Genomic DNA, 19,722 nt, shown 5'->3' with positions numbered 1-19,722 from the left:
TCCTACTTTTCAAGCATATACCAAGAAAAAAAGTGAAAGAGAACAAATGTAACTTGCAACACTTGTGACCAGATTGTGGTCCTGCCTGAGAACCTGGCTCCAGCACGTGCATGTGTCAAGTGCAGGCTTGTAACACTCCTTGAAGTGTGCAGAAATGAAAACCCTTCAACAGAGTGAGAGAATGACAATGTAATAGCTCAATGGAAGGAGGAACAGAAATCCATGATGATGATCTTCAAACAAAAGAGCAAGACCAGAGGATATGACAACCAGAAGAGGGTGCATAGAAAAGGTTCTTAGCTTTTTCTGGAAGAAACAGGCTCAGAGCCTCCAGGGGAAGACGCAGTGTTACTGTGGGGATAGGACAGGGGATAGGATCCCTAAAGGGCAGAAAGGACAGGGATGTGCTTGCATAAAGACAAAGAGAAGATTTGTGGTAGCTGGAAACCCATTACCATGAAGAATGGAAGTAAATGTGTGAAGACTGAACCAAAGAATGCATGAAGTATGCTGTCAGCCAGGATCAAGGATGCAACACAATGATTTGCCAGACTTACCAAGAACTTCAGTCATCACTTCCTACTAGTACTTGTAGGGTTAGCTTTCGTTGCCAATAACAGATGAAACATTTATTTATTTACTTGCTTAATTATAAATTTATCTGGTACTTCACCACAATCAGACACTCTCAACGGTTCACATGGATCAATAAATATATAATAAAACATCCATTCTACAAGAATATAAAAACAATTAAAGACAAATCATTGCAAAATAATCAATCATTCAGTCCAATGGTATTCCCCGTCCAAACGCTCTCCAAGGTTTTTAACATCTTGCAGAAAGCCAATTGCGCAAGGATATGTCAGTTTTCCTGGCTGGAAGCTATTCCAAGGTGTAAGTGCACCAACCGAAAAGGAAGACACATGTGCCCTCTGGGATGTCCAAGTCAAGTGGGTCAACATAGGGTGGAGAAGCTAATACTCAAGTGCTAGCACTCCAGTGCCAAGCCATCTAAGGCTTTAAAGGTCAAAAATGGTACTTTGAATTGCAATCAGACACTAACAGGAATCAAGACAGGGCCTTCAGTGCAGGTGTAATATGCTCATGTCAACAAGTCTCTGCCAACAACTGGGGTGCTGAATTCTGGATCAAGTGGCCTTCAGATGCAGCCCATGTTGAGCAGATTGCAGTAGTCCAGGTTTAAAGCATATTACCATGGACTTTGGAGATCTAGAAAGAAGATGGGGGGTCAGGTGGTGTTCTCTCATATAGACTATGGAAAAAGATGAGTGAGAAAGAGAAAAAAATGCTGCAAATGAATAACTGGTTGAGCAAATAGGGCAGATTAGGTTATAGAGAATTTCGTCTGAGATATGTGGATGATGGATTGCTGGCACAAGCAGAGTTGCGCCCGACAAGGACTACTTAAAATGTACTTGGCGAAAGTACAACAAGCTTAAGTTTGGAGGCTTTAATATGAATTCTATGGGAGTGGAAAACAAAACACTTCAGATAAAGATGGGTACACTGAAGAGGGAAATGGGAGTGATATTGTAATGGGCACTTCTAAAAAAGAAAAATCAGGAACGGAACTATCTAGTGAAAGCTATGGCCTTACTGTCTATGTCCTAATGCTCAGAGTATGGGAAATTTATTATTATTATTATTATTATTATAGCTTGAACTCTTAGAGCAGAAAAATCAACATGATTTAACAAATACAGCTGACGAAAACTAAAGCTCAGAATGAGACTAAGTTGGCTAAAGGTGCTAAGAACAAACAGTGCTTCTTCAGAGACATTCAAAATCAAAGGAAAAGAGTCCGTATAGTAGCTGCTTAATGAAGCCAACCTGGTGCTAACAGGTAACAAAGGAAAGGCAGAACTAAGGAACTTGTATTTTGGCTCAGTCTTCCCTGAGAAGAGAACATATGTTCCACCAGGGGCTACTGAGAATGGCAGGATGCAAGCTGGCAGCAACATAGTCAAGGAATATATATTTAGCCTGAATAAATTCAAATAGCCAAGGTTCATGAAATAACTTGTTGCTGGACTTGTTTGACTGAACCTTTTACAAATCCTGGAGAACTGGTGAAACGGAGGATGACTAGAGAAGGACAAATGTTGTCCTTGTCTTCAAAAAGACAAAACAAGACAACCAGGGACCACCTACCAGTCAGCCTGAAGTTGGTATCTGGTAAATTCTAGAATAGATTGTACAGAGATTGACCCAAGAACCTTAGAAACATGCAGGAATTAGTCAAAGCCAGCATGGGTCTGTCAAGAACAAGCTTTGCCATTCCATCCCTAACATATTTTTTGACAGTGGAACTTCCTCACGTAATGTTGTATATGTAACGCATCTTGATTTCCACAAAGCATTTGAGAAAACACCCTATGGTGTTTTGATTAGCAAACTCATTAAGTGTGGAATGGATGGCATTAATAATTAAGTGGATACATGGTTGGCTCAAAAAAACTATTCAAGGACTTCTCATCAACAAGTATTCATTAAACCAAAGTATTAAGTAATGCACCACAAAGTTCAGTCCTGGGGCCTCTATCCTTCAACATTTTTATTAATTACCTGTAGGAAAAAGTAGAAAGAATGCCTGCAGATGTCCCAAAACTGGATGGGAAAACTAATACCCTAGAGTACATAGATAAAACTGAAAATTGTCTTGGTAAGTTATAGAAATGGGCAGAGAATAACATACTGTTCTGAAAAAAAAAGTTAGAAAAACAACAGAACCAACAGTAGATAAAGAAAAATGGTTAACTTATCTAGACTTGTTAGAACAGGAACATGGAGAATATAAGATGAAATCAAGAGAGCACTTGACTGCAGAAGGATGTAGTTTTCAATGATTTTCATATGCAGTTAAGAGAAAGGTTTAAGGTAGATATTAGGACATTTGGAATTGAGCAGCAGAAGACAGAATTTGAAGTATGTACACATGATGAACATGTAATTGTTAAATGTATAAATTTTTATTGAAATTTGAAATGGAAAAAGAACAAGTGAAAGACTGTATGATAAAACAGGCTAAGAATTATGGACACAATGTATTGATGGAACAGTGGGAAAATATGTGGTTAAAGGGACTGAAATTTACATTATGTTATAACTTAAAAAAGAATTTTTATAAAATGATGTACCACTGGTATACGACTCCAGGAAAATTGTCTAGAATGTATAAAGGTATGTCAAATATATGTTGGGAATGCAGACAACATGAAGGGTCATTTTATCATGCTTGGTGGCCTTGTAAAAAAGCCAGAAATTTCTGGGTTCAAATACATATAATAAATAGAATTTTAAAGATCAACAGTCAACTGAAATCAGAACTTTTCTCGCTGGGATTGATGGACAGTCAATTAGAAAAGAGCCATGGAAGATTATTTTTATATATGACTGCTGTGAGACTATTATATGCGCAAAAATAGAAAGATTCTGAAATACCCACAATGGTTGGGGAAGATGACGGAACTAGCCAAGATGGCAAAATTAACTTGTTTGATTAGACAAAGATCAACAATTACATTTATCAGCGACCGGAAATCCCTTATGGACTTTTTACTGAAAAAAAGAGAAAAATTAACTTGTGATTTATGGGTTTGAAGACTAGAATGGGTAGCTTTTAGAAAGAAGGCAATTATGATGTAACTTTAGAGCGAGAGGGTAAAATATAAATGCATTTATAACCACTGTCGAAAAGATTGGAAGCCATTTCTTTATAATCTTTTTTTTTCTTTTTTCTTTCTTATTTACTCACTATTCTTCCTTATTTTCTTTGTTTCTTTTCTAATATGTATATTGTTTTTATCTTGTTAAAAATGTCTTCAATAAAAATAATAGTTCACAGAAAAACAATGGAGCCTATTATCTGAAGAGGGGACAAGTTCTCCTTCACTAGCCTCAAGTGAAGGTTACCAGCCATCTATCAAAGATTTTCATATGTTTTTACTCTAGCATTTGGTAGTGGTGAACTCTGTTGCTGTTCCCAACCAGTTCCCAGTTTATGTTATACAAATAAGCACCAAATAAGCTGAACAGAATTCAGATCTCTGTATTTCAGCAAGCTTAAGTTAATTCCTTAATCATTCTTCATTGCACCATGACAGAAGTTCTGAGCAGAAAAAGAAACAAATGCTCGCCACTCCAGGTTTTAACAATCACTTACATTTCTTCAATCTATTTCTCACAGTCTCTGGCAGAGATTACTTTCAATCAAACCAATGCTTTACTTTAAAAGCAAAGCATACATAGCTGCATAATGCTAAATTAAATTTTGTTTTTAATCTCGAGCAGTTTTAGGCCAACCTACTCTTTTTTCCCCCAGAACGCTATTATTTTGTGAATTACAGTTGAGTGCCCATTTTGTATAATCAGTATTCTTATCTACCCAGGATGCAAAGAGGAAATTGCCTGAAAATCTTTCAATTCAATTAACCTTTGTCAGGAGATATCGGGAATTCCCTAGTCCACTGAAAATATTAGTTCAGCTATCAGTTTTAGGCCACCTGTAGTAAGAAGGGATGCAAGGAGCAAGTTGGAGAAATAAAGAACAGTTGTTTGTAACTACAATGGAAAACATGATACAGAATCAGAAGTCTGGTAGCACCTATTCTGACTAACAAATTTATTAAAATTGGAACTCATGAAAGCTTATGCCTTTTAATATAATTTGTGAGTTGGGAAAGATGCTACCAGACTTTTTCTGATTTTTACCACCATAGAGTTAGGGGGCTTCCTTCCTACAAGGAGAGAAAAATGTTTCTGGGCCATAGGAACAGTAAACGCCACAAGTCCTGTTCTGCCTCCTCTATTCCCAGAAAATTTTGTAGCTGGGTGCTAGCGTTTCCCCCAATCTTTCTACAACTATTATTAAATCATTTGCACGCCACTTCTATCACTCAATGCATGTACTAAGATAAAAGAAAAACTCACAGCCTTAAGAGTCATTCATCTCAGGTGGACCACTCAAATCCAACCAAACGAAACCATCACAAACTTGCCAACATCTGAGCACATGAGGCTGAAGTCTCAAACTTTGCCAAGTACCTGATCTAGCTCCTTCAAGCCCATCATCCACCAATCCTCAAGATGAGGTGGGGGTCTGGATTCAACCCTCAAGCTAAATGCATTTCCCTGTCATAGATGTGTTTTGACCCTTCCAGAATCTTAACTAACTTTGGTGCAAGGGAGACAGAGAGTCTTATTTCCTTTTTTGCTTTTATTTCTTTGATCAGGAATGGGGAGTTTTTTCAAGAACAGCAGATGACCCTTGAGAAAAATGAAACAAAAGTGGACTTTAGAACAGGCTAGGCTAAGCCAGAGTCGAAAGCTGTCAGTTTTTCTCTTTCCATCCAAGCATTCCTTCTCTAGTCAAATTTATCTTTAAAAACCCATTTTGAAATGTTTAAAGGGAGAGTGCAGACATGCTTCAAAAATGTTTGCACAGACTGAGCTCCTATGAGGACACAATAAAACACTGAAAGTCACAGTGCATTCCCATCCCAGTTTTATGAAACTTCGTAAGCTACCTTCATTTTAGATTTCTATCCCATTAAAATGAACCATATTTTGCTGGAAGCAAAATAGGGCAAGACTGATTGTGTATTTTTTAATCTTGTGTTCCTATTTTACTGGGTATGTTCTATTTTGTAACTCTGCTCTGTAGGTTTTGTTTAGAAAGTTTTATTTAATCTGGGTCGCAGACCTGTAATAAAAATTTTGATTTGATATATTAAGGTTCTTCCTGCATTTGATGTAACTATTTTAGACAAAGGTGTTAACATTTTAGAACTTTTACAATTTAAAGTAAATAAAGCACTTCATTAGATGCAACCTAATTTAAAACCTTAGAGCTTGGTATTAAATTAAAATTCTAATAAGCACTGGTCTTAATACATGGCTGTCCAAGTTTCAAGACTGAAGGAACTGAATCAGCAAAAGCAACATCAGTGCAATCAGCCAAGATTTTTCAAATGCTAACACCCCTAGAAAGGAAACAACAAAGGAGAAAATAATGTACTTTTCTAGCCTAAGGGCCCATGCAGCTCTCTTATCTTGAATTTAATATCTCAGCCACTTCTCAATTTTACACTTTCCTGTACTATGACAAAAATCTATTATTTAATACTGTTCATGTATGATAAACAGTACAAATCCATTTTTTATTATCATTTTTTTAAGTAGGGTAACAAATAATCCAAAATCTCTAGGCATGGCCTCATTAGCTCAGTAGTAGAGACACAAACATGAAGACTTTTAAACATGGAGATGAAAAAAAGGAGTTAACTTTTGTCAATGTCCTGCTCTTCTTTACTATTTTTCACTTATTAGTCCTGGGTCTGCAAGGAAGCATCCATGGTACCTTCCGAGCCCCCAACCCATTCAACTTTTTAAAAGTTAGTTTAATAGTCAAACACAAACAAATGGGGAGCCACCAAGCTGCAAAGCAAAACACTTCTGACAAACATGATTACTATTTCCAGAAATGAGACTGTCCCTGTTTGGTCCTTCAAAAATAAAATACTGGGTGGTTGATGCCCAAGGCTTTGCTTGAAGGGGTGCCTACTTCTCAAAAAAAAAATCAAAACATAAACTGAAATGATAACAAGCATCCTGGGAAAGGAGGGGGCAGCGAAAGCCATCTCACCTTTAAAACAAATGTGTTATGATAGATTATGTGCACCATCGTGGTCATCTTCCCAAGCTCCAATAACATGCGTTTAAAATTTGAAATGTGTCCTTCAGAGTCAAAAATATTTAACATATATAGATCTGAAATATATTTACATATATTTATATATTTGTATTCTAAATCAGCATAAGCAATTGTTCTTCAGCTGTTTTAAGTAAAAGTTGGACAAAACATTTAAGTTGGGGAGAAGCAATCTGGCAACATCAAATGTTTGAAGTATAACTTCCATCAAGCGTCCCTTTGCAACCAGAACCAAACTAGCTAGGCAACACCTGGTTGATTAAAATAAGCATCTCACTATCTCCATCTCTCTGGTAAGAAGATACTTTGTGTTCTGGTAGGAAACTGCAGCTGCTTGCGTGACATGCTACAAGTGTGAGGTATGGGGGAAAAGAGAAAGTCAGTAAGGATTGGGTATTTGTGTTCCAGTCCTGGGGTAATAAATTACAGTCCCACAAAACAAGAAAACATGAAAAATGTTAATTACACCCAAGTACAGATTATCATAGATTGGTAAACACAGCCTTTTTTCATCCTACATATGAGAACTTAACGTTTCCAAACAAGAGAGCAGAATGTTTTCCTAAACACTCATTGTTGCTTCTATTACCTGTGGATACCCAAATACAATAATAGAAGTGGAATCAATCCATATTCCTTCCACTCTTATATAATTGCCATATCAATCTTTCAAGAATAAAGTTATCCAGGTCTGACAAATCCGTTGCAAATTATCAACTTCCAGCGATTTGCTGAATGCTATATTTGTAGATAAATTAACGTAAGTGTTGTGTCTCTTTCCAGTTACTAACTTTTGAACAGACTCTTGATTTATTCTGGCTGAAGTCCACTAGGATATCAGCCAGTGCAATAGATAACAAGGAATCTGAATTTGTATTAAATATGTAATATAGCATAAATATCTGAATCCCACCCAACAAAAAGAAAAGGAATACTGTTTTAGAGGCAAAATGTGGTTCTTGTAAGTGACAAAATGTATTATTTCTACAGATACTTGGAAGAGATGACAGATTTGTTCCAAAACAGATTTCTACCACAGAGGAAACCATTACTATGAGGACTGATTATACCACGTGGTCAAGCCATCTCTCATGGGGACAGCAAGGTGAAGGTCTCAAATGGCTTTAACATAATCCTCTGCAGCTCTGACTGGTTTCCTAACTCTACCCTATTTTTTGTCTATAACCCAGCTTATCAGTCAATAGCTGGACAGTATGGAAACAGCCACCTTGTTCTACATTGCCAAGTTGGTTGAAGTTAAAGGCTTCCTCGCCAGACTATCTGCAGGTGAGGAAAGGAGAATTCACAACAGCAAATGACTAGATGGGGTTGGTAAGTTTTATTCTGACTGCCCCCACTCTCCCTAACCCAAAAGAAAGCATAAGCCAATGTCTTCTAAAATACCGTACAAAGTAATTCTATATTAAAAGCAGTAAAATAATGTCTAGGAAACCAGTTTGTACACATTCAACAATAAATGATTCTTCAATGTAGGCTGTGCAGAGAGCTCAGTGGTTGCTTTCAGTTACTAAAGTAGACTCAAAGTCAGAAAGGGTCTGGTAGCACCTTTCCAGACTAACGAATTTTATTAAAAGGCATAAGTTTTGGGGAGCTGCAGCAAACTTCATCAGAAGCATAGAGACTGATGTAGGATTTAATTGGGATGAGGTGGGGGGAAGCTGGGGGGAAGGGTGGGGAAGATAGGTTGATTATGCAGATGCAGGTTACATGTGAAACACATTACCTCATCAATTAACAAATATAATGTGTTAAAAGCACATTGTGTTTGCTGAGACCTTCTCAGATTGCCTTAAACCCTTTTGATGTATGTAACTTCAACAATTTCTCACTCAATGGTGCTCTTAAAGTCACTCTGAGGTCCAATACAGACCTCAAAGTAGCCATCATACAGTACAGGTTTAATTCATCATCATCATCATCATCATCTTTGGTAATTTTACCATGTAACACATTAGTCAAGGATTGGACAAGGGAACCCAGAAACCATGTCATTAATTGACTAATATTCCTACAAGATCATCTGGAGGCATCAGGGCTATATTAACACTGAGATAGTGAATTCTGGAAGGATTTGAAGAGCTGTGGCCCTGTGTGAAGAAATATTTACAAGAAAAAATATTTAGGTTTTCCTTATCTCTAATTTCTTATATATTAGTAGTTGATCTTTGAGGGATTTCAATGAATCCACTGCACTCCACCTTTTGGGGGGAGATGGGTGGTAATAGCAGTGTGAACAATCAATCAATCAATAAATAAATAAGTGAAGTATGATCATCAGAAACAATCCTGTAGAGTTAAGACTAAGGAGATTTTCTTTTAAAGGAGTTAGCAAACTACACAGTAACATGAGCACCACTGGAGACTAATCCATTCCAAACTGTTAGGAAGACTGCTTACAATTTCTTAGCCCAAAGGAAGAGCCATGAAATTTTGGTTTCCAAACTTTATAGGATACAATTCTGAAACACGCTTTAAAAATTACAGAGAAACAAAGATGCTAAATGAGTTTAATTTGTCATTACCACTAATGGTGTGGTGACAGTGCTTTCAACCCCCCTTTATAACATATTAGAAAAAGAAGAAAAAGTCTGTCCCTCACTTGGAGCAAGGATTTTCCCCTCTAGGATCACCAGCAGGGAAGCCCAGAAACCTGCCGCAAGTCACTGTGTGAAAGAGCGAAACGCAATTAAGACTCTGGCTAGCACTGAACAACCGGACAAAACCTACATCTCCACACAAGGGCCTTTCTTCTTTTTCCCTTTTTGGCCTTCTAAGCAAAGAACAAGGCCTCCCACCTTCCCCCTCCCCTCCCCTCCCCACCCCACCCCCTCCCGCTTTTGGTCAAATGCTAGCATTTAGGAGGACTGTTCAGATTTTCTCACAGAGGAGGAACAAAGTAAATAACAGAAAGGAAGGCGAGGAAGGGGGGAAAAATCCGCCCATGCTGCCATGCAAAAGATGAGAGGGGCTGAGGGGGGAGTGAAGAAAGGGTGGCATTTTCAAAAAACATAAAGTGTGGGCTATTTCAAGAAGCCAACGATTGTCCTTCTCAACCCAGCAACACTGGAATGAGACCTAAGGCCACAGATTTTCTACATATGCAAATGGGTGTCGTGATATAGCTGGGTATACACCACAAAGGAAAATGTTCCCTTCCTTACATCACCATGAAATCCCATTTTGTTTTCCTCAAATTACAGTCCCCCCCCCCAACCCTTCAGTTCTTTCCAAAAATAGCAATAATTTATATCCCGTTACAAAAGCAACGTTCCTGGTTTTTAAATGAAGCCAGTCACTCCGTCAACATCTTTTAATAGTGCAGATTTCTACTTCTACTGATATAAAACTGCAGCCCAATAGAAAGAAGTTGCTATTTCTATAAGAGATTTATGAACAAATAGGGTGGAAAACTACTTCTAAGTTACTAATTAAAGAAACTATTTTGTCCTCGTTTTCATAAACTTCATCTTTCTTTCTTTGGCTCTGCCCTAGCAGTAGAAAGCAAAAACTAGAACACAATCCTTGGTGGGGAATATTGCTTCTTAATTTAAAAAGTGTGTTCAAACAAGAAGCGAATGGAATCAGTTCAATTAGAACTGGGGAGGAAAGTGTTTCGGCAGACTGTATTATTCCAGTCAAACAATTTAAAGTCATGATGCGTTCCTACAGGATTATTTTATAGTTACTATTAATAATAACCACAGTAGTCAACAAGAGCCTGCAGGAACAGGGCTCACATTTTACGTTGTAATATAAACAAAGATTTAAGTCCCAGCACTAAAGAGTTTACAGTGTAAACTTTGATAAATGGAGGAAAGAAAATAAGGAAAGAAAGAAGTACAGTAAACAACAGATGGATGTGAGAAAGTGGAATCATCATTATGGGTTTTATCAGTTTCAGTTGACTCAAAAGCTTCATTAGATCGTTAGACATTAAAAATGGTTTTGAAGAAAAGACATGCAGAGCCCAGGATGAAGGAGCCCAAGGCAAATGTGAAGATGGCCAAGGAAAAATATAGGTCAGTTGTTCTACTTCTGAGAAAAACCGATTCTGGAAAGAAAGTTAAAAAGGTCCAATCTGCCTACAGATATTTTGGTAAACCTTCCATATTTTACAGTAATAACTATTAGTCTAGTGCAAATCTCACAACTGCTGAGGCTAAACAAATGTAATAGCATATTTTGGAAAACAGAAGACAATTTACACATTTGTTGAACAGTTTTTAGTTTAATCTCTGCCTTATCTCCACATGTTCTGTACTTAGGGCTGTGTTACTTTGGCCAAATGATACCCTCTTACTGTAAAAAAATGATTTTTTTTCAACAAAATAATTATCACTGAAATGGAGATGGGGTGGAAAGATGGTCCTATCTATCTATCTATCTATCTACCTATCTACCTATCTACCTATCTACCTATCTACCTATCTATTTTAGCCACCACCCATCTCCCCCAAAAGAGGAGTCCTTTTAGATTCTTGGAGAATATGGCAGCTAAGGCAGGTAGGATTAAAAGCAACAAGATGGGTGGGAGCTGAGGAACTTGGTTGCATGTAATGATAAGAGATAGGAGGGAAGCTTAAAATTCAGGGAAGACAAATGCCATTCCTTCTATCTCCCCAAAAAACCAACCAACCAACCACTGGAATGGAAGAAAGTGGGCACAAGGTTCCCAATCACGCAGTGTTGTCCCAAATCTGATATTCACTCACCTCTCTCAGATAGCCTGCACTGAGGAAACCTTTCCTGAACTTCTCTCTGCCTTCCCAGTCTCGTAGATCTTCCCCTCTTCCATCTTCTCCCCGTTTGGTTTTCCTCTCCCCTCTTCCTCTTCCTTCTCACACCACCCAAATGTGTCTCTCTCTTCCCATCTTGTGAAGGTGGATGTTCATATGTGTATGATGAAGGGAAAAAAGAGCCATTTGTGTCTTTCAAAGAGACTGCTGTGCATCTATGCAGATGGTGGGTCAATTAGTTTTAATCAATTAATTTGTTTTATTTTACAGCAGTTTATTCGATTGGTACCTATTAATTTAATTAATCCATACAGTTTATCAACTTGCAGCCTCTAGTCAGTGTACACGCACATGCATAAATATTTATTTATTTATTTATTCGATTTATGTAGCTGCCCATCTCAATCCAGTGACTCTGGGCGGCTAACAGTCATAAAAACAGTCAAACAATTAAAACAGTACAAAAGAAATTAAATACAAATAGCAGCCAAGAGATATTAAAATTCATCAGTGTCAGCACAACCAGGAAACGGGATCCTTTACGCACTCAGGACCCCAGGCACATAACCAGGTCTCATACATGCACGTACAAACACATGCACACAAAGAAAAGAAAAAAATAATAATAATCTGGATAGGTTTTAAGTGAAACAGCCATATAAACCAAAATGTGGTAAAGAAATCAAAATTTTAAAAAAAACTGACACTATTGTTTAGTCTTGTTCCATTTATTTCAGAATCAAAGTTGTACAACATGTGATGTGCCAGCATGAGACAGAACTTACCCTCCCCAGTTTGATGCACTACATTAAAGTGAGCACTTCGGTGGTGTGCGTACTTCATTTGAAACTATCAGAGTTGAATTGGGCTACCTTCACCCTCCAGAGGTCTCACAGACTTGGATTCCCTTCACTGCAGTGAAGTTCTCACTCTACAGATTCTAAAGGCATGCCATGCTCCACTAGAAAGAAATTTCTGAAGTCTCTGTAAAAAAAAAGCATTCATGCCTACCAGCCTGGAAAAGATTATGGAACCATTTCTGAAGCTCTCGAAGTTTACTGGTCCACAGTCAGAAATGCAAACCTTTGGGGACAACAGATTGCCATCCTGTTAAAATCATCATCCAGGAAGGTTCAAAGAGCCTCCAAATAACATCCATGTATCTGCAGCCCTCTCTTGCCTTGGTTGAAGTTAGTGTCCATGACTCTATCATCAGAAAAGTGATGGGATGGGATTCATGGGAGAAGAGCAAGGTGGAAGCCATTGCTCACTAAGAACATTGATGCTTCTCTCAGGTTCGCCAGAAGCTGCTGGGTCACCTCCCAAACTCCTGGAAGAATACTGGAAGATGAGTCAAAGTGAACCTTTTGGGACTAATGCTGTCTGGTGGAAGCCAAACCCTGTATTCCAGATTAAGAACTTCATACCAACCATCAAGTATGAGGACAGCCATAATCCATTCAAAACCTACGGAGTTGAAGCATCCTACCATGGAAGAATGGGCCAAAATTTCTACACAGCTGGGGTGTCTGCAACCGGTTGCGAAATGTCAGGTGCCCCGGGATACTGATACCCTGCCCCTTTTTGCACACACACAGTGTGTGGGTCACATGTTAAAAAGAGGTGGGGGTTTGATCACCTGGTTGTGCCCACTATTGTGAAGCCAGTGACCATTGCTGCAAGCACTCCTGCTTCACAGTGATGTGAAAGACTGATGTTAGACTTCACACAAGGCACAGTAATAAATGCTGACATTCCAGAAACTCAGCTCCATATTCAGAAATTCACAGAGAAGATGCTTTAGTGCAGGTGAAAAATAAATCACAGATGCCTAGAACATCTGCCTAGAGAACATAAAAATCAAGCCCTATATGTATTTCTGCTCCAGAAATTCATAAATTCCTATCTCTTTTCTGCCCTCCTTTTTGAGTCAATGGACTTTGGCTGTTCTTTTTCCAGCCTTGAAAGCTGGAGACATCTTCTCAGTGTTTACATAGCAGTTCTGACTAACCTGAGAATCACTGGTTCCCACCCCTTACACTGATGATAGTTACTGCAGCTAAAATTAATGCAACTTATTACTGAATCTGAGTGAAAACTTTTTCACACCAGCACCCTGCAGGGTGTTTATGAAATAAATGGGATAAGCACAAAACCTCCAAGTTATTTGTTCACCCAGACTCCCTTTCTACACAGGTAGGACCAACATGAAGCTCTGATAACATTCAGTTGCAAAATATGCAAAACTTTATGAAAACTTTTTCACAGTACGGTATTTCAAATTCCAGAAATGGAACTGAAGCTGAGAATAGTACTGGAAACAGGAGGAGGAAAATGATGAGGAAGATAATGATGAGGAAACTGATCAAGAGGGGTGAGGTTTCTAGCCATCACTCCGAGGAAGCGTAAGTCATGAGAAAATTCAGAAACAATGCTGGGTTCATACATCATATTAAACCATGATTTGTTTTAATTATAGTTTTCCAAATCAGCCATTGCTTCATTTTTAACATGGGACTCAACTAAAGTCGCCTTTCCTTTTGCACCCTGTGAAGAATTAGGATAGATTCTGCTATGAAGTGCAAATTATGTACCTAAGTGGTAACAAATGAATGACAATGAGCACAGGGTTTGTAGGTCCAAGAGAAAATGTACACACTCAAAAGCAAAAGTCATCGCACTACAAGCTATTATCAGTGAAATGTCAACTATCTGTTTTGGATGACAAATCAGCCATTGCTAATAGTGATACAAAGTTGATGTCCATAGCCTTTTTTTAATTTGTATTATTGAGTCCCTTTGTTGCAAGGTAGCAAGAAACCACCATTTCAGAGGGTTTCATAATATTGATTTCAAATATTTTGGTCTTAAATACTTCATTTTGGTAAGCTTAAAACTTCACTCAGCAAAATATACTTTCAGGAATCAATTCAGAGCTCGATATTTGGAGTAGGTTTCATTCCTTTCACATTATGACTCAAAGAAAATAAATAATACACATGACTTATTGATGCCCCTTGTAAAATGCTTTGTGGTCTGTGAACAATGGCAGAAAGGGACATGTTTCCTGGAATTCAGTCACAGCAAAAGACATAGGGAATTTAGGATTATTTGGCTGGAGAATCAGAGACTCCAGTTATTAAGAGCTGCAAAGACTTTAGTGAATGGCCCTGTATCTTTTTATGCAACCTAAATATAGCAAGGGCAGGTCTTCAAACACAGCATCTTCACCTCACAGCATATAAACAAACCCTTAAATTAGGTCTCTTACTCTGTAAAGATTAAAAGAAGAGACTGAATACCAGCACAACGGATATTCTAATTAGCTTGCGGTTTTCCCAGTCTCCTGATGAGTTGGGTACTCTGGCAGCCAGGTGACCCACAACTTCCACAAATAATTCCACAGCAGGCTTAACTGCTTATACTGACATGCAGAACAGGTGGATCCAGATGGTTTGGGCCCAAACTGGGAGAGACCTAATCTAGGTATGGAAAGAAATGGGGTTCTTTCGTTCTGGAAACCAACCAAAGTGGGGTGGGCGGGGAACAAGGATGGAACAGCGACAGAGGGAAAAAGGGAAAGCCCTGGGAAGCGGCCCTCTGCGTTTTGTTTCAGATGAAACCGAGAACAACAGAAATGTTCCACGTTTTGGTCCTGCCAGACCAGAATGTTTTAGCCAAATGTCTAGAATGTGATACAGGTTCAAAGCCCATCTCCTATGTTTAATTAATTAAACCAGGCTCAGAGATCCTTAACAGATGATGCAGTCACCATGAATGTGATTCCTGGATTAATGCTGTCCTGATTTTTCCCTGTTAGACATCTTCCATGGCACGGTTGCAGGAAGTGACAGCACAACGTCAGTTAACTCCTCAGGGGGTGTCATTCCTTATGAATCTTGGACTTTTGAAAAGTGTTGCTATCAACGCTTCTTATTCAAGTTTCAGCATTCTCATTTTATATTTTTGGTTTAGTACACTCGAAATATTTCCCAGCTATCTATCTGTTAGGTAGGAAACAGTACAATTATTATTCATTGGTCTAGGATCTTAATAATGATTGATTGGATTTGATAAAAATATCACAGAGATGTAGAAAGTAAGATGGTGAACAGTGTTAAAAATGTAATTCTGTATGAATGGAAATACTGCATATAATCTGCATGTGTTTTCCTAGGTATTAAAACAATTAACATTTAAAATATCTACTACTGTCATCCTAAATTTTTGGTTCTCCAAAGAACAGGTGGATAGAAACTATAAGCACCTATCTTGCACATGTGACACTAACATGAAGGAAAGCAGGCAAGAAGTGTTTTCTATATGCAGGTGAGAATCCTGCTTACAGTTCAAGAGAAATTATAGAAAGGGCCCCCAAATGCAAAATCCGCTTAGCATATCAAATGAATTGCCATTTTGTTGTTTGGTTTTTGAACAATCAATATGGCATTGATTATTTTTAACTCTTCCTTCAGTCCTGTACGGCATTTGTGACTGTCTACGCACGCCTGCAAAGATGTAAATTATATTCCTTCCTGGCAAACTGCAACCAAATTAGGCTTCTGAGCAGACAAACAATGCAATCAAATTCTCTGGCTGTTTCTCAAGCCCCAGCTTGACTTTGTAGAATCGGAAAACGAAACAGCAAAAAATTCTCTCTCTCGGGGTCCGTGACATTGCAGGCCATGAGAGAGTCAAAGGCACTCCCAGCATACCAATTTATTAGCCTATCAAATCTGACACCCTCGATTATTTATGCACAAAGAGGACAAATAAGGTATTTTTTTTCCTACTTACCAGAAATATCTGGGAGTGTTTATATGCCGCTCCATCTGGAAGATGCAAATAGTCAAGGCAGCTTTACAATCCAGCAGGCATGACTTCATGATGAAGCAGCTATTGAAATTCTTTCAGTACGTGATATTAAAAACAACTGAATAAACAGAGATAAGGGGCAAATAGGATTTGAAACAGACTTTTTTCAACTAGAAGAAAAACAAATAAACTTCCTGGTTGAAGCTTTAACATTGCAGTAATTTTGTAGATAGTTTTGCTTTGGCACATGTGATTCATCACTACATAAAGGTCACTAGCAAAGGTTCATTAGCCCCAAATTCCATGGGTTGCATTAAGTTGTCACAGGGTGGTATGACTTCTGGTTCCCAAGAAGCACTCTTTCTCCCCTTGAGCTTATTAAGGGGACTCCTGTTAGCCTTCATCTTATCTCAGGTTAGTTAAAGCTCAGTAGAAGCAAATGGTGTTCTGGACCCATCCATCTGAAAACACTTCCTGCTTGGTAACAATGACACTGTTGTACAAGTGGTTGTAGACGACCTTACATTCTTCTCCAGGAGGCCCAACAAATTCCACATTTATTTCCAATGCAACAAAAGGTGTTACCGTACTGTTGTTATGAAATGATTATCTATACTCATCTTAGGGTTTAATGGGTGGGTTTTCTTAAGTCTGAAATCACAGCCAAGCAATAGAAGAGGCCAGGATTTTGTGTCCCTGTCCTGCATGTGGAAAGCAGACATGCCATGATCCTCCTTCCATCCACTTTCACGTGGTCTACTGCAAACAGCCATCAAACAAGGAATTGCAGAAAGGCAGACCTGTAACTGCTGTGGGCCAGTGTGAATCCTGCGTGTGGGAAGTGTTCTTGAAGTTAAGCAGGCAGCTTCCATGAGCAAGGTCTGAAACAGCTCAGTACTTAAAGGGTCAAAATGGATTATCATCTCAGTTCATCTAATAAGTAATGTTTTTGCCAAACAAAACCAATTCCCAATAAATTCTCACTGTATTTATGTGCACCGATTTGATTTAGAGCCCTGTGGGGAGACACCATTTGGTAGCGCAGGAACACAGAGAGGTAGGTGGTGCACAGCAGAGAAGAAAGCTCATGTGCCAGAAGTGTTACTGTGTCAGGTTGATTTATTGAGTGAGCTTCACTTCACCGAATGTTCCGAGATATTTATTTCCCTAAAGGCTCTGCAAAGATATGAACAGACCTGCATCCACAGATGTCATCGTTGCTCATTTTATCGAGTCATGAAATTTCTCAACTGAAATTTGTCCATCTAAAATTGCTGTAACAGGACAAAGTCAACAGCATCTTCCCATCCCAGTTCCTCCTGTTTTGAATGTATGCTTTTACAACCACAGGCAGAGAACCTTGGTGCAGACCTAGGAACAAGTCTAACGTGGTGTTACGCATTAATTAGTATACTTGTATGGGGAAAAAAAATTAGCATGCTTCTGAGCAGATGGCTTTCCCAGATAATATCTGCAATTGTGGAAGTGAGCAAAGTTCTGTCCCAAAATAGAAGGAAGAAAATTGCTTAAAAACCAAGAAGAAAATCCTGAAAAGCTTTCTAACTGGGCAATTGGTGTTCCCCTAAGAAAGTCTAGCTGGCAACCTGCCCAATCTTGGTTTTTTCTGTCCTTTAAATAATGGCTCATCCAAAACATTTATTTCTCTGGCATCTGCAATTTGCCCAGGGTGGCACCTGGTTAACTCTTTCTAGCCATGGAGTTGAGCTCTCTTGAGAACTCAAGATGACAGACTCCCTGGGCATTTGGAAAATCTGCTTCAAAGAATTGGAGACACCCCTGAACAGATTTTGGGTCAAGTGTGAAAGGCTCCAGGGAGTAACAGAAAAGAGGAAAAGAAACCAGAGTTTCAGCAGCCTTCCATTCCTGCAGTGCTGGGTTTTACTACAGCTCTTCATACAGTATAGTAAAAAAATAAGACTAGAGATCTCTGCTCGATTTGTGACAGACCCTTCAACATCAAGGAAGACACGGGGACAAACCAGAAGGGTAGAAAAGCAAGTGTTGCAGTCAATTTGTATGAGTAAATGTATTTTAGCTGAATTTTAACTAGGCTAAGAACTTGGGCACCACAGATGGTAACAAATGCAGGAGCATATAAATTTTCGTACCAGATGGTCTTATTTTCTTCTGAATCAAAGATAAGCCCTGCCTCAATAGGTATTTCAGGCCTTGGAAATATGGCTCTTTGCTTACCTACTCAAGGGACAGGTCATCTCTGCCTTTCTCCTCCCTGCCCTGTCAATCCACAGGACCCCAACTCTGCTTGACAAAGACCTGGAAAGGAAGTAAAAACCACAGGACTTGGACCAAGAGAACCATCCTTGAAAACTATCTCAGTCCTCCCGAGTAACAGAAATATCCCCACCTCAGGAGATGAAAACTATTTTTTCTTCCGTTCATCTTCTTATGGAACAGCCAAATTAGAATTATCGTCTTCTTTTCTGCTCATTACATTCGATTACCTCCTTCTGCTAAAATGTCGCTCTACCCACATGCATGTGGGTGTGTTCATGAATATATTCAAAAGAACCTGAATTGAAGCAACAGGTTGTGTTAAATGTGGCTTTGTTATTTCACACAGGAAGGGGAAGAGAATGAAGTTCTTCATTTGTTTAATATCTGTAAAAGTAACTTTAAGGATTTCTGTATAGAAAATGTATTTAAACCCTAACTGGAAGCTCATTTATTGGAAGATAAGCCAAATTGCTTAAGCTATCAATCTGAAGCAAATACATTCAGAATTTAGAAAAAGTATTTCATGTTTTGTCATGTATCAACAAGGAGGTTTGTAGAGGCACATCAAGTAAAACTTAAGTTAGCAGCCTATGACAGACTATCCTGGCTTATTTAAATATGTTAATATTTCTCATTATGCAATTAACAATAACCTTCATTCATTTGTGAAAAACATTTTGCCAAGCATGCACATAAAAAATTAGCAAGTGAAGCAAAATCACCTTAATTTGCTTTGGACCAGCAAATAACCAACTAATTTGCAGAAATCCCTGCCAAGCACTCATATTAAATGCTTCATGCTTATTTTATGACCTCTGCTGCTCCTCTCTTCCCAAGCCCTGAATCATATGATCATTAACATATTGCAAGGTCTGAAACTTTATTTTTTACATTCTTTAATTAATGCCTGTTTATAGAGGGCCATTGGACTTCAGATCTAGTTAATGAAACTTTTCTCCCCCAGGCCCCTTGAGCCCAATAGAAAGCTTTCTCCTCTGTTGTTTTAGTAGCTTTTTTTCCAACTGTTTGTTTATACACACTTAATTGATCTCTTTAGTCCCAAAAGCATTCCAGAGACACAACCTGTTCCAAGGCAAGCTAACACCCCCCCCTTTTTTTTATAAAAGCCCTGATTGCCCAAGGTTATCAGTTTTAATTTGA

At 38.5% G+C, this 19,722-nt stretch overlaps 1 protein-coding gene across 5 annotated transcripts in view; it reads right to left on the bottom strand.

The window, feature by feature from the left end:
• DACH1 (dachshund family transcription factor 1) overlaps positions 1-19,722 on the bottom strand; it is a 304,668-nt gene that overhangs the window by 235,396 nt on the left and 49,550 nt on the right. The window contains exon 1 of one of the 5 annotated variants that reach the window (XM_063304539.1): positions 16,288-16,415. The exons of the other annotated variants lie outside the window; for them this stretch is intronic. Coding sequence (XP_063160609.1) covers positions 16,288-16,376 — 89 coding nt within the window. The 5' untranslated portion in view covers positions 16,377-16,415. Of the gene's footprint in view, positions 1-16,287; positions 16,416-19,722 lie in introns of those variants that run through there. 5 annotated transcript variants of the gene reach the window in all.

The sequence above is a fragment of the Candoia aspera genome, chromosome 5 (genome assembly GCF_035149785.1).
Source record: "Candoia aspera isolate rCanAsp1 chromosome 5, rCanAsp1.hap2, whole genome shotgun sequence".
NCBI classification, from domain to species: Eukaryota; Metazoa; Chordata; class Lepidosauria; order Squamata; family Boidae; genus Candoia; species Candoia aspera.
Note: the sequence above shows the minus strand (reverse complement) of the source record. Positions and strands in the feature narration are given on the sequence as shown.